The sequence below is a fragment of the Columba livia genome, unplaced genomic scaffold (assembly GCF_036013475.1).
Source record: "Columba livia isolate bColLiv1 breed racing homer unplaced genomic scaffold, bColLiv1.pat.W.v2 Scaffold_135, whole genome shotgun sequence".
NCBI lineage: Eukaryota > Metazoa > Chordata > Aves > Columbiformes > Columbidae > Columba > Columba livia.
Genome location: NW_027043031.1, coordinates 323,282 through 337,949, shown reverse-complemented (window position 1 = coordinate 337,949; position 14,668 = coordinate 323,282). Strand labels below are relative to the sequence as shown.

The window sequence follows — 14,668 nt, the reverse complement described above, 5'->3', positions numbered from 1 at the left end:
GGACTAAACGTTGGGTGCTGAGACCTTAGGAAAGGATGAGACCTGTCATGGTCTCAGGTGGCTCCCTCTGCTCTCAGCTGTGCCTGGTGGCTTTTCAGGGTAACATGGGAGTGTGATCAGTCTCCATCTCAGAAAGGTGCCAGCCCAGGGCAGCTGGAGCAATACAGAGGGACAGAGCAGCCGCCCTCACTCTGCACTGACCCACAGGCATCCTCTGGTCTCGCAGGACTCGCTCTGTTCTCCCTGAGTGCAGCAGAAATAAACACAAGAACACTCAACAGGGGAAATGGGGAGCAAATGTAAAAAACATAGAACTCTTAAACTGCCTGGACACTTCCCATCCCATAGCATTGGCAGTGCAGATGCTGACAGGCCTTTCTGCATTACAAGTGGTTTCACCTTAGAAAGCTGAACACCAGGACTGATCCCTGTCCCTGCTCAGTTCTGTAGAGGCGGATTGATTTATGAAGAGCCCGCAGGCAGAGGCATCAAACAAGGCTCTGGCCATGGAGCTGAAGGAATATGCCCTGTACAAAGAAGAGTCTCTGTCTGTGATAGGTGGAGCGTCTTTGCAAAATAGTTTTCATTGTACTTGAAAAAGTCTCACCTAACTTGTAACAGTTTTTCCTCCTATGACAGTGCCTCCTGTCCGAGGATGCAAATGTCCAACAGCAGCTCCATCACCCAGTTCCTCCTCCTGCCGTTCACAGACACACGGGAGCTGCAGCTCCTGCACTTCTGGCTCTTCCTGGGCATCTACCTGGCTGCCCTCCTGGGCAACGGCCTCATCATCACCACCATAGCCTGGGACCAGCACCTCCACACCCCCATGTACTTCTTCCTGCTCAACCTCGCCCTCCTCGACCTGGGCTCCATCTCAACTACTGTCCCCAAGTCCATGGCCAACTCTCTGTGGGATACCAGGGTCATTTCCTATGCAGGGTGTGCTACACAACTCTTTCTGTTTGTCTTTTTAGCTTCAGCAGAGTTTTATCTCCTCACCGTCATGTCCTACGACCGCTACGTTGCCATCTGCAAACCCCTGCACTACGGGACCCTCCTGGGCAGCAGAGCTTGTGTCCACATGGCAGCAGCTGCCTGGGCCACTGGGTTCCTCTATTCTCTGCTGCACACGACCGATACATTTTCACTGCCCCTGTGCAAGGGCAATGCCCTGGGCCAGTTCTTCTGTGAAATCCCCCAGATCCTCAAGCTCTCCTGCTCACACTCCTACCTCAGGGAACTTGGGCTTCTTGTGTTTAGTGCCTGTTTAGTTTTCATGTGTTTTGTGTTCATCATCCTGTCCTATGTGCAGATCTTGAGGGCCGTGCTGAGGATCCCCTCTGAGCAGGGACGGCACAAAGCCTTTTCCACCTGCCTCCCTCACCTGGCCGTGGTCTCCCTGTTTGTCAGCACTGCCATGTTTGCCCACCTGAAACCCTCATCCATCTCTTCCCCATCCCTGAACCTGGTGGTGTCTGTTCTGTACTCAGTGGTTCCTCCAGCAGTGAACCCCCTCATTTACAGCATGAGGAACCAGGAGCTCAAGGATGCTGTGTGGAAACTCATATCTTAGTGTTTTCTGAAGCAATAAATTGCCCATCTGCTTCTACTTAGCAGTTTTAATGTAACTAGTTACAGGTTCAGCCTCTCATCTCTATTTTCTGTTGTTGTTGACATTGGTTTTGTTGTGATAATGTTGTCATCCCCTTTCTAAATCACTGTCTGCCTTTATTTTATAACCACTGGCTGTGTAAATGAGAAGCTATGATCTGTGTGTATTTAAACAAAATAAAGGCCTTTTGGAGTTGCAGGGACAGTTCCTGTGTACATGGGTGGAAGGGAAAAGAGTCCATCCTGGCAGCCCTGCCAGGGAGCAGCAGCGCTTGTTCTTCCAGAGCTGTTCTGGTTCCACTCCCACACTCTCCTTCTCATCCCTGGTGTTGGTGCAAGGCCTGAGTGCTCTGGCAGCTTGGTCACCGTCCTGCTGTGTGTCAGTGCTGTGAGCGCAGGCAGGGACAGGCAATGGGCACTGCTGTGACAGAGCTGGCCTCACAACAGCCTTTCCAGATAGAAAGGTGATCTCCTCAGGGCAGTGCATGATGGTTTAGATCTTCTTGCAAAGTTTCTCTCAATCATATTCCTACAAAAGTCACCCACAGATTAAACACCAGAGTACAGCTGAGCAGTGTGTGTGTGCAGGGCTGGCACACAGCAGTGTCCTCTCACAGCCAGGCTCCTGACAGAGACCTGCAGGACCAGCAGAGCAGGGGCTGGGCTGTGCCCCTGTGCACTGGACACCCCATGGAAGGAGCCTCAGGTCAATCATCATGGACGGGCCCCTCACAACCTCCATTTGCAGCACTGTCCTCTCACCCACAGAGGTTGTTCTTCCCTCCATGGATGGACAATGAATGAGTAGTTCAGCAGTCTGGGTTTGCTTTGTACAGATGAGATGTGAGCACGCACATCATGTATGTGGGGTGACATGACCATGAGCCAGCACTGGGCCCTTGTGGCCAGGAAGGCCAATGGCATCCTGGGGTGTATTAGGAGAGGGGTGGTTAGTAGATCAAGAGAGGTCCTCCTTCCCCTCTACTCCGCCCTGGTGAGACCACATCTGGAATATTGTGTCCAGTTCTGGGCCCCTCAGTTCCAGAACGACAGGGGACTGCTGGAGAGGGTCCAGCGTAGGGCAACGAAGATGATTAAGGGAGTGGAGCATCTCCCTTATGAAGAAAGGCTGAGGGAGCTGGGTCTCTTTAGTTTGGAGAAGAGGAGACTGAGGGGTGACCTTATTGATGTTATATAAATATATAAAGGGTGAGTGTCAGGAGGATGGAGCCAGGCTCTTCTCGGTGGCAAACAATGATAGGACAAGGGGTAATGGGATCAAGCTGGAACACAAGAGGTTCCGCTTAAATTTGAGAAAAAACTTCTTCTCAGTGAGGGTGGCAGAGCCTGGCCCAGGCTGCCCAGGGGGGTTGTGGAGTCTCCTTCTGTGCAGACATTCAAAACCCGCCTGGACACCTTCCTGTGCGACCTCACCTGGGCGTTCCTGCTCCAGCAGGGGGATTGGACTGGATGATCTTATGAGGTTCCTTCCAATCCCAAACATACTGTGATACTGTGATACTGTGATACTGTGTGACATGAACACGAGTGAGCACAAACATCATCAACTGTTCCTTGGGGTTCCATGAAAACTTGTGGCACACACAAGGTCCTGAGGTCACTTCCTGTTGGAAGTAACACCCCACGGGAAACTGCCTGAATGCAGCACTGGGTTGTGCTTCCTTAATTGAGCTCCCCGTGTCCATTCCTCATGATGTGGGACATCTCAGATTAGTGCAGAGCAGGGTGACTCACCATAGCTGAGGTGTCTCCCACCCCTTTGGAGTGGCAACGGGAGGCCAGAGGGACAATGTGACTCCTGCCTCTGTGTGTAAAAGGGACAGATTCTGTCTCTGAGCATCCCTGGGTGCACAAGGAGTCCTGAGACCAGCTGAGATATTGATGCCTGATGGAACCCTGGCATTTCTGTGTATGACTCCAGGAACAAACCTCAGTGTCCCAGTGAGATTCATCTCAGCTGCTGGGACAGGCTCATTGCAAGTGCTCCTGTCTGCTGTCACCCTTGCCTGTGATTCTGGGTTGTGCTCTCAAAAGTAAGACAAAGTGGTAAGAGGGTTTCCGAGGTCTTTGGAAAGGCAGATATCAAACCCATCTGCATGAAAAGCATGAAGGAGAATTAATGGCTGGTCAACCTGCCACCATAACCGGAATTTTGCAGGGTCACAGACATGGTGTTCCTTGGTGTCCTAGTAGCCAGATCAGTGATCTCTGGGCTGGAGAATTGGAAGCTGGGTGGGAAGTTGGCTGGACAATCAAGCCAAATGTCATCAGCGGTACAAAGCCCTCCGTGCAGCCAGTTACTAGTAGCATTGCTCAGTGACCAGCACTTGGACCAGCACTGTTAAACATCTTTATTCTCCATCTGTATGATGTGACGAGTGCACATTCAGCTTCTCTGTGGATGATGCAGAGTTGTGAGGAAGCCTTGAACAGCCTCACCTGGTTAACCCTGCCTGGAGCAGAACAGTGAGACAAGTGAGACAAGGGCTTTCTTCAAACCTGAAGTTATTCTGCGATTCAGTAAATCTTTCCCTTGGAGAGGATTTTGAAGGCAGAATAGGCAGAGGAAGAATAAAAAGAATAAAAGACAGAAAAGGAGTTCTAAATGTTGTCAACAAAAATACAGCAGTTCCTCTGAAGAGTGTTTTTCAACTCAAATCTCTAGTCGGGAATATATTTGATAAATTTGATAAAACAAGTATACTTTTATCTGATCGGGTTCTGGGCCATAAAAAAGGTGATGGATAGTTATGGTATTATGAGTTCAGTTGTGTCTCAGACACTCATAACCCAGTCAGAATCCTGTGGCTGTGAAGGGGACAGTGAGGCCAGTTCTGTCTCTGGAGGTGACAGCCCAGCAGCAGGGACATGGCTGGGAAAGAACCTCAGCCTAAGTATGACAAATCCTACCCAGGAAGAGATCTTGGAGACAGGTTGTCACATCCATCCCACCTGAGAACATGACGGGACAGCAGCAGGGACATGGTCGTGTGTATCACAGAAGCTGAAAGGCCAGGAGCACTCATGGGATTTAGGAGATCATGGTGAGGTTACTTCTCGCTGGTCAAGTGCAAGACCACATGAAGAATAACAGGTTGGGATCTCTGCTTGATGGGCAGTTTCTGAGGTGGTGAAGCTTTCTCAAGTAGTGGGAAAAAGCAGCAGAGAAAAAAAAAACAAACCACCAAGTGCAGATTGGGAAGTGGAGACTGGATATCAGGAGTAAGAAATGTCACTGGAAGGGCAGTGCTGTGGGGCAAGAGGTGACCCAGAGGGAGCTGGATCAGCCCATGGTTTGTGTGCCAAAGAGCAGCCAGTGAGGGTGCAGACACAGCAGTGAAGGTGCAGAAATGCTGGGTGAGAGCAGGTGGGGAAGCGAGATGGGTGTCTGCAGCCTGCAGGGAAAGAGGGGCAGGGGTAGCACCGTGTAGAACAGCCTGTGGTGGAGATGGCAAAGGGCGCTGTAAGGCTGGAAGGGACCCACAGAACCCAGGTCTCTGTTCCCTTGGCCAGGGCAGTTGTCTCTGCCACTGAGGCCCAGGAGAAGACATGTTGTCCTCATGGCACTGGGGCCTCGGTGCCTCCTTGCAGCCCCATGGGGAAGCTGGAAGTTGTTGTCCCAGTGTTGTCCTTCCCTGGGCCTTGCACACCCACATCCCACGGTCCCAGGAAGAGCCCTGAGCCGTGTGTGAGGGACAGGATCCCCCTTCCCATTGCCTGGAGCTCAGGGCTTCTCCTTTCTGCTTCAGAAAGCAAACCAAGGAGTTTCTGAGCATCAGAGCTTAAAAAAGGACTCAAAGGAGACCTCATGGTGGCTACAGCTTCCTCACAAGGGGAGAAGGAGGAGAAGGGACTGATCTCTTCTCTGTGGTGACCAATGACAGTCCCCAAGGGAAAAGCAGGAAGATGAGACAGCGGAGGTTTAGGCTGGACATGAGGAAAAGGTTCTTCACCCAGAGGTGCTGGACACTGAACAGTCTCCCCAGGGAGGTGTCACGGCCCCAACCTGACAGTGTTCAACAAGAGACTGGACAACGTCCTCAGACACACGGGGTGACCTGTGGGGTGTCCTGTGCAGGGACAGGAGTTGGACTCGATGATCCTGTGGGTCCTTCCAACTCAGGACATTCATTGATTCTATGAAATACTAGGTCAAAAGTCTATGTTTTCATTGTGCAGATGAGTTGTAAACATACACATCATGTGCATGTCCAGTGTGTGCATGTGGTGAGATGAACCCAAGTGAGCACAAATGCCGTCAGCTATTCCTTGGGGTGCCATAAAGGTCAGTGGGACAGAGATGGTGTTCAAGGGTCACCTCCAACCAGTGTTCTTGTAGGATTCCATGAATCTGTTCCTTCTAGAGCTTTTCATTTCAGAAAAGACAGAGAAAGAAGAAGAAAATTAGTTGCAGAAGCAGAAATGTAAAATGTCCCAGAGTAAATGGAGCAGGTCCTCTGAGGAACGTTTCTCCACTCAAACCCTTGATAGGAATTCTATCAGATACATTTGATGAAAGCAGCTCAGTTTGATCTGCTCACACACTGGACCACAAGGAGGGTGATGGTGGGTACGATGCCATGTGGTCACTTGTGTCTCAGGAACTCATAGTCCAGTAGGAACCAATGGCTGTGGAGGGCACTGTGAGGTCACTTCTGCCTCTGCAGGGGATTGGCCAACAGCAGGAACAGGGCTGGGAAAGGACTGTGAGGTCACACAGACCAGACGAGCAATCGGGCCCAATCAGCATGGCTGGATGAAAGGCAGGTCCTGCTTGACCACCCTGATCTCCTTCTGTGACAAGGTGACCGGCTGAGCAGATGAGGGAAAGTCTGTCGTGGGCAGTGAATCCGCCACACGGGCTGTGCGTGTTGTGTCCTTAGACTGCAGTAAAGCCTTTGACACCGTATCCCACAGCATCTCCTGGAGAAGCTGCAGCTCGTGGCCTGGATGGGTATATGTGCAATGGAGGGCTGGACCAAAAGAATTGTGGTGAACAGAACCAAATCCAGTTGGTGTCTGGTCACAAGTGGTGTCCCCAGGGCTCAGTATTTGACTCAGTTCTATTTAAGCTTTATCAGTGATGTGGATGAGGGGATCAAGTGCACCCTCATTAAGTTTGCAGATGACACCAGGTTGGGTGGGAGTGTTGATCTGCTGGAGGGTGGGAAGGCCATGCAGAGGGATCTGGACCCGTTGGATCATTGGGCTGAGGCCATTTGTATGAGGTTTGACCAGACCAAGGGCCGGGTCCTGCACTTGGGTCACAACAACCCCAGGCTCAGGGAAGAGTGGCTGGAACATTGCCTGTTGGAAAGGGATCAGGGGGTGTTGATCGACAGCAGCTGAACATGAGCCTGTGTATGCCCAGGTGGCCAAAAGGGCCACCAGCATCCTGGCTTGTATCAGGAATGGTGTGGCCAGCAGGAGTAGCGTGATTGTGCCACTGCTCTCAGTGCTAATGAGGTCGCATCTTGAATCCTGTGTTCAGGTTTGGGCTCTTCATCATAAGAAGGACACTGAGGCACTAGAGAGAGTGCAGAGGAGGGAATGGAGCTGGTGAGGGTCTGGAGCACAAGTGTGATGAGGAGCAGGTGAGGGAACTGGTGGGTTCAGTCTGGAGAACAGGAGGCTGAGGGGAGACCTTCTCGCTGTCCACAACTACCTGAAAGGAGCTTGGAGCATGGAGGGTGTTGGTCTCTTCTCATGACTAGCAAGTGATAGGACAAGAGGAAATGGCCTCAAATTGTGCCAGGGAAGGTTCAGATTGGATATTAGGAAAAAATTCTTCCTGGAAAGGGTTGTCAGGCATTGGAACAGGCTGCCCAGGGCAGTGGTGGAGTCACCAGCCCTGCAGGGGTTTAAAAGGAGTTTATACGAGGTTCTTAAGGAAGATGGTTTAGTGTTCGAGTCAGGTTATGGTTCAACTCGATGATCCTGAGTGTCTCTTTCACCAGAAACGATTCTATGATTCTGTTATATCAACTGCATAATTCTTCTATCACTTCTTCTCAGTGCTCTTCACGTACCTGCCTCTTTACCTACAGTCCTGAAAGTTTTCTAATTAAGCACACAAGTCTTGAATACCAGATGTAAATGATGGAAGTGACATGGCTCTATCAGTCTGGTCTGATACCTGCCAGTCCAAGGCAAACACCTCAGGTACACGGGGCCTCTCGAGGTTTGCACTGGGTGCTTATAGTGGGACAATGGAGCTCAGCCCGAAAACCTGAGAACATCCCTCAAAACTGAAAACCAAACCAACCCAACAACAACAACAAAAAGAACAAAAATCCCCACACTCCATTTTTTAATCAGATGAAATAATTCAAAATTTCCAATAAAATGTCTGTGGAATTTCTATCCTGCCAAAATATGAATTTTCAGAATGTGTACGGACTGTGGGAGATGAAACGTTGGCCTTTCCCTGTGCTTGCAGTGCCAGGACTCTGTCTGTCACTACGTGTATTTAATCCCCTGCACATCCAGGAGTTTCCACCTGTCCTTACCCAGCTCCCCGTGTCTGAACTCATCTCTTCAGAAGCCTGTCTGGACATTTGCACTTTCCATCGCTCCCCAGAGGTTCTTCACCTCTCACTCTTGGCTCATTCAGAGCCTCTCAGCTCTCACTCTGCTTGGAGCTTCAGGCAGGTCAAGCCATTCAGCAGTTGCTCTCCTACTCCCTACAGGCAACTCCTCAATTATGGCAATGGACCTCGCTGGAAACTGCTTAATTTAACCACAGAACTGAGAAACATCATTAAGTTCTATTGTGTTTTATGTTTTGTTTCCTGTAATTAAAAATTCCCCGGTGCCTGTTTACATCCAGTTCTCTAAGGAAACATGAAGCAATCCTGTGAAGAAGCTGTAACAATCAGTGCAAACTTCAGTGCAGAATCTGATGTAAAGAAATGTGCTGTAAATCCCAGGGGCCAATGAGCAGAACAGGGAGTTTGGGGAGCTGGTTACAGATTTCCTGCTAACAGTTTGAGCAGAGAAACATTCTTCAGAGAACTGCTCTGTTTATTTGACACCTTTGAGGTCTCCTCCTCTGCCTGTATTTTTATTTTCTTGTTCCTCCACCTCTTCCTTCTTCCAAAACGTTTCCAAGGGAAAGATTCCTGGAATCACAGAGCAACTCAGGTGTGAACATCATCTTGTCCCAATTTCCTGCTCAGGGCAGGGTGACCCAGGTGAGGTTGTCCAAGGCCTCTGCCCAGCTTTGCACCATCCACTAAGGAGCTGAAGGTTCACTGCGTCACATCATACAGGGGGAGAATAGAGACGTTCAACAGTGTTGGCCCAAGTGCTGGTCCCTGAGGGATCCCACTGGTAACTGGCTCTGTGGACACTTTGTACCACTGGTGACATTTGGCTCTACGGGGGACTATAGAAGCTATATAAAATGCTATAGAAAAAGATGTGCTCATGCTTTTGTGACAGTAGTGTACTGAAAAATTAAAATGTCATGAGTTTGCCCATTTAAAAGTTGTGGTGTTCAGATCGAGAAGAGAGGCTCCTGGGAGACCTTATTGCAGCCTTTCTGGACCGAAAAGGGGCTGATAAGAACAATGGGGACAGACTTCTGAGCAGGGGCTGTTGCGACAGGACAAAGGGTGATGGTTTAAACTAGAAGAGGGGAGAGTCAAGGAATGAAATGAGGAAGAGATTTTCTACACTGGGGGTGGTAAAACACTGGGACAGGCTTCCCAGAGAGGGGGTGGATGAACCATCCCGGAGACATCCCAGGCCAGGCTGGATGGGGCTCTGAGCAACCTGAGCTGCTGAAGATGTCCCTGATGGCCGAGGGGAGTTGGACCAGACGGGCTGTGAATGTCACTTCCAACTCCAACTACTTTGTGATTCTAGGATTCAGTGACAGAAAAGACTGGATGCATCGATGCTGATAACCAGCAAAGGTCTTGTCTGGCTTGTGCGAGCCAGGCCGGCAGCTTCACCCAGCAGCTCTCCCCACCCGAGTGGAGAGCTGACCCACTTGTGTACAACCGACCCTGCCCCTGCCCCACAGTGCCCAGAGGATGCTGCCCAGGGCCCCAGGATGGACATTTGTGGGGGAGTATTGGGAGCACTGGGACGTTTACTGGGAGCACTGGGGGATTACTGGGACTTCCTGGAGGTTTCCTGGGAACAATGGGGGTTGCTGGGATCACTGGAGAGGATAGTGGGGGTTACTATGTACACTAGAAAGATTAGTGGGGGAGTACTGGGAATACTGGGAGGGTTCCTGGGAGCATGTGGGGTTGCCTGAGTGTTACTGGGAGTACTAGGTGGTTACTGGGAGCACTGGGAGGGCTACTGGGAACACTGGGGTTTTACTGGGAGTCCTTGCAGGATTACTGGGAACAATGGGGGTTGCTGTGAGCACTGGAGGGGTTAGTGGGGGCCACTGGCTGCTCTGGGGAGGTGTCTGGGAACACTGGGGGTTGCTGGGGAGTTACTGGGAGCACTATGTGGTTACTGGGAGCACTGGGAAGGTTACTGGGAACAGTAGGTTTCTTAGTGGGGGGTTTCTGGGAACACTGGGAGGGTTACTGGGAGCACTGGGGGTTTACTGGGAGTTCTTGCAGGATTACTGGGAACATTGGGGGTTGCTGGGGCTTTACTGGGAGGGTTATTGGGAGTGTAACTGGGAACATTAGAAGGATTATTGCGGGGTTATTGGGAACATTGTGGGGGTTACTGGGAACGTTCCAGTTGGTGGGGGTTACTGGGAGCACTAGGTGGTTTCTGGGAGCACTGGGAGGGTTACTGGGCGCACTGAGAGTTTACTGGGAATTTTTGGAGGATTACTGGGAACAATGGGGGTTGTCGCGGTTGAGACGGACAAACAACATGGACCAAGTTCTTTCAAGATGAAAGTAATAGATGCCATTTATTGCTACAAGTGCATTTTTATACAACTCTACCAGTTCATGTGTCTTTTCACCATTGGTTACAAGTTACAGCACTAACATCTCATTGGTTAATTTTTCTATCGTCCATGTTATTCTTCTATCCCCTTCTCTCTCACGGGTACATCTGTCCTCTCTCTGGATACTCCTTTACTCCCATCCTTCTCAAGGGTAAATCTTAATATCTCAAGGCTGATCTCTACTCTCATATTTTCTGTCAAGGATTCCACAGACCCGCTGCAGTTTCCCACAGGGGGTTGCTGGGAACACTGGAGGGGTTAGTTGGGGGTTACTGGGAGCACTGGGAGGGGTTACTGGGGACAGTGGGGGTTGCTGAGGGCTCACATGAAAGCACTAGGTGGTTACTGGGATCACTGGGAGGGCTAGCGGGGGATTACTGGGAGCAATGAGGGGGTTGCTGGGGCTCACTGTGAGCACTGGGGGGGTTGCTGGGAGCACTGGGAGGTTTACTGAGAGCACTGGGAGGTTTACTGGGAGGATTACTGGAAACAGTAGGACGATTAGTGGGGGGTTAATGGGAACACAACATGGTTACTGGGAGCACTGTGGGGGCCTGCTGGGAGCACAAGGACAGTTAGTGGGAGCACTGGGGGTTAACTGGGAGTTCTTGGAAAATTACTGGGAACAACGGGGGCTGCTGGGAGCACTGGAAAGGTTAGTTGGGGGCTAATGGGAGCACTGGAGGGATTAATGGGAGGGTTACTGGGAGCACTGTAGGGGTTAGTGGGAGGGTTACTGGGAGCACTGGAGGGGTCAGTGGGAGGGTTACTGGGAGCACTGGAGGGGTTAGTGGGGGTTACTGGGAGCACTGGAAGGTTATTGGGGGCACTGGAGGGGTTAGTGGGCGTTACTGGGGGTACTGGAGAGGTTAGTGGGAGGGTTACTGGGAGCACTGGAAGGGTCAGTGGGAGGGTTACTGGGAGCACTAGAGGGGTTAGTGGGGGTTACTGGGAGCACTGGAGGGGTTACTGGGAGCACTGGAGGAGTCAGTGGGAGGGTTACTGGGAGCACTGGAGGGGTTACTGGGAGCACTGGAGGGGTGAGTGGGAGCATTACTGGGAGCACTGGAGGGGTCAGTGGGAGCATTACTGGAAGCACTGGGAGCATTAGGGTGACACTGCTGTGGGTGTCCATCACAACCCACCAGCTCAGGGTGCGGTCGTTGCCGAGGCCTCTCCAGCAGCTGAGAGCGGCCTCAGTCACAGGCCCTGCCTGTCGTGGGGGTTTGAACTCCCCTGATGTTTCTGGAAGGACGACTCAGCCAGACACAGCCCAGGAGGTTCAGCAAGTGCATCCATGGGAACTTCCTGATGCAAAGGGTGGAGGAGCCGACCAGGAGAGGAGCTGCTGGACCTCATCCTCACTAACAAGGAGGGGCTGGTTGAGGCGGTAAAGGTCGAGGGCTGCCTTGGCTGCAGTGACCATCAGATGGTGGAGTTCAGGATCTCGTGTGGCAGGAGCAGGATAGCAAGCAGAATTGCAACCCTGGATTTCAGCAAGGCAAACTTTGGCCTTTTCAGGTAATTGCTGGGGGAAATCCCGTGGGCAAGGCTGCTTGAAGGTAAATCCATAAATCCATGGGTCTGGATGGGATGCACCCGCGGGTGCTGAGGGAGCTGGCTGAGGTCATTGCTGGGCCGCTCTCCATCATCTTTGCTAAGTTGTGGCAAATGGGAGAGGTGCCTGAGGACTGGAGGGAAGCAAATGTCACTGCAGTGTTCAAAAAGGGCAAGAAGGAGGACCTGGCGAACTCTAGACCGGTCAGCCTCACCTCCATCCCTGGGAAACTGAGGGAATGACTTCTCCTTGGTGCCATCTCAAGGCATATCTGGGATAAGAGGGTCATTAGGGGCAGTCAACATGGCTTCACCAAGGGGAAGTCGTGCTTGACCAACCTCATTGACTTTTATGAAGACATAACGATGTGGATACATGGTGACGAAACAGTGGATGTGGTCTACCTTGACTTCAGTAAAGACTTTGACACAGTCTCCCACAGCATCCTCACAGCTAAACTGGGGGAGTGTGGTCTGGACGATCGGATAGTGAGGTGTACTGTGAACTGGCTGAAGGGAAGAAGCCAGAGGGTCGTGGTCAATGGGGCAGAGTCCAGTTGAGGCCTGGATCTAGTGCAGTGCCTCAGGGGGCAGTGCTGGGGCCAGTACTATTCAATAAATTCATCAGTGACTTGGATGAGGAAATAGAGTGACTGTCAGCAAGTTTGCTGATGACACCAAGCTGGGAGGAGTGGGTGACACCGGGAGCTGTGCTGCCATCAGAGACCTGGACAGGCTGGAGAGCTGGGCGGGGAAAATGTAATGCAATAGAACAAGGGCAAGTGTAGAGTCTTACATCTGGGCAAGAAGAACCCCAGATTCCAGTATAAGTTGGGGAAGGACCTGTTGGAGAGCAGTGTAGGGGAAAGGGACCTGTGGGTCCTGGGGACAGCAGGGTGACCATGAGCCAGCACTGGGCCCTTGTGGCCAGGAAGGCAATGGTACCTGGGGGGGTTAGAAGGGGGTGGTCAGTAGCTCAGAGAGGTTCTCCTGCCCCTCTGCTCTGCCCTGGGGAGACCACACCTGGAATATTCTCATACCAATTTATTTTTTACTAGCAAGAATACAATGCTGGCAAGAAGTATCTCTGCAGAGCAGACACAACTAACATTACTGATTACTATAGGTTGTCTCAAAGGATGTGCCCCTGGAGCCTGAGGGACACCTGGAGGAGCTCAGAGGGGACAGAGAAAGGGACATCAAGGGCTGCTCCTGTGCTGCTGAGCTGGGCTGGGCTCCTGGGACACAGGGAGCTCATGGCAGCGGCAGCGCTGCAGAGAGACAGCTCTGCCCAGGAGCAGCTCCTCTGCACACGCAGCAGGGCTGAGGGCTCTGCCTGGGGATCTCAGGAGACGAGCAAGGCAGAGAGAGATTAAAGGTGGTCAGGACTGGGAGGATGACTGAGAGCTCACTGGAGGAGAAACCTTTGCAGCCCTTGCCATGGTAAGTCTCTGGGTGCAGGGCAGTGCAGCTGTAGCTACTGGAGGCATCTCCTGAAACTGGCACAGGCACAGCTTGTGGGGTCTGTAAGGACGGGGCTCTTGTCAGGCCATGTTGAACAGCTGTGAAGGCGGGTGAGCACCCAGGGGTGCCCAGGGCTGTCCTGCAGAGCAGGGTCCCTGCACCCCAGGGCTGTGCCGGGCAGGGACTCTGCCGCCTGCCAGGGTCAGCGCTCAGCCTGCCCGGGAGATCCCAACAACACTGAGGGGAGAAGATGTGGTGGAGGAGCAAACCCTGTTGGGCAAGAAAGGTGCCTCTGCTGTGGAGAGGGTGCTGTGTGGGTCAGGGTTGCTCACACAGATGCAGATCACCCCCAGCATTTTTCCAAGTGGATGCCTCAAGGAGAAGATCAATGCAAGGATTACCAGACAGATAAGGAGCTTTCCTGAGCCTGTCTTTTCAGTTTCCTCTCCCAAGGGGTGGGGGGTGCAGGAAAGGATAAAATGAAAATGAGCTCTCATCCTTAAACAAGTCACTGAGACTCCTGAACGGCAACTGTGAGTGATCAGTCCATCTGCCAGAAGGCTCATGACATCCCTTCCCCACCCCTCTGCCTGTGCACAGCACCTGCATCACCTTGGCTGGACCCGTCAGCCTTAGTCTGACCTGTCCTGTTTTCCAGCCTGCAAACAGGAAGATGCCCCCAGGCAGTGCCCTGTGAACAGGCAGGATCTGTAGGGCCAGGGGGAGGGCACAGAGGGTGGGATGGTCTGTGAGCACTGACAGGGAAGAGACATGGACAGGGAATCACCTCCCAGGGGAGAATCTCCAGGCAGCAGGGAAATGATCAGAAATGAGAGGAAACCAAACCCGGAATGGTTATGGGAGGGAGAACAGAGAAAAGTGCCTGTGATCCCCTGCAGTGCAGATCCCTCCTGTGAGCAGCCCCCTGGCCTCCTGTCCCACCCAGCAAAGCCTCTGCCCTCAGGGCCGGGGGCTCCAAGGCATGAAGCAGCTCCTGTGCAGCCAGAGCTCCAGTTCCTCTGCAGAGCACAGGGGCTGAGAGCAGCTGCCCGGCAGTGTTGGTGTCTGGGAGGTGCTGCA

General features: G+C 52.1%; 1 protein-coding gene across 1 annotated transcript; it reads left to right on the top strand.

Annotated features, from left to right (window-relative positions):
• Positions 1 to 862: 862 nt before the first annotated feature.
• LOC135577730 (olfactory receptor 14J1-like) lies at positions 863 to 12,685 on the top strand (the record flags this gene model as incomplete). Its single annotated transcript, XM_065047851.1, has 2 exons — positions 863 to 1,504; positions 12,443 to 12,685. Coding segments are annotated over 2 exons (885 nt in total), but the record flags the coding sequence as incomplete, so codon positions are not given.
• Positions 12,686 to 14,668: the final 1,983 nt, after the last annotated feature.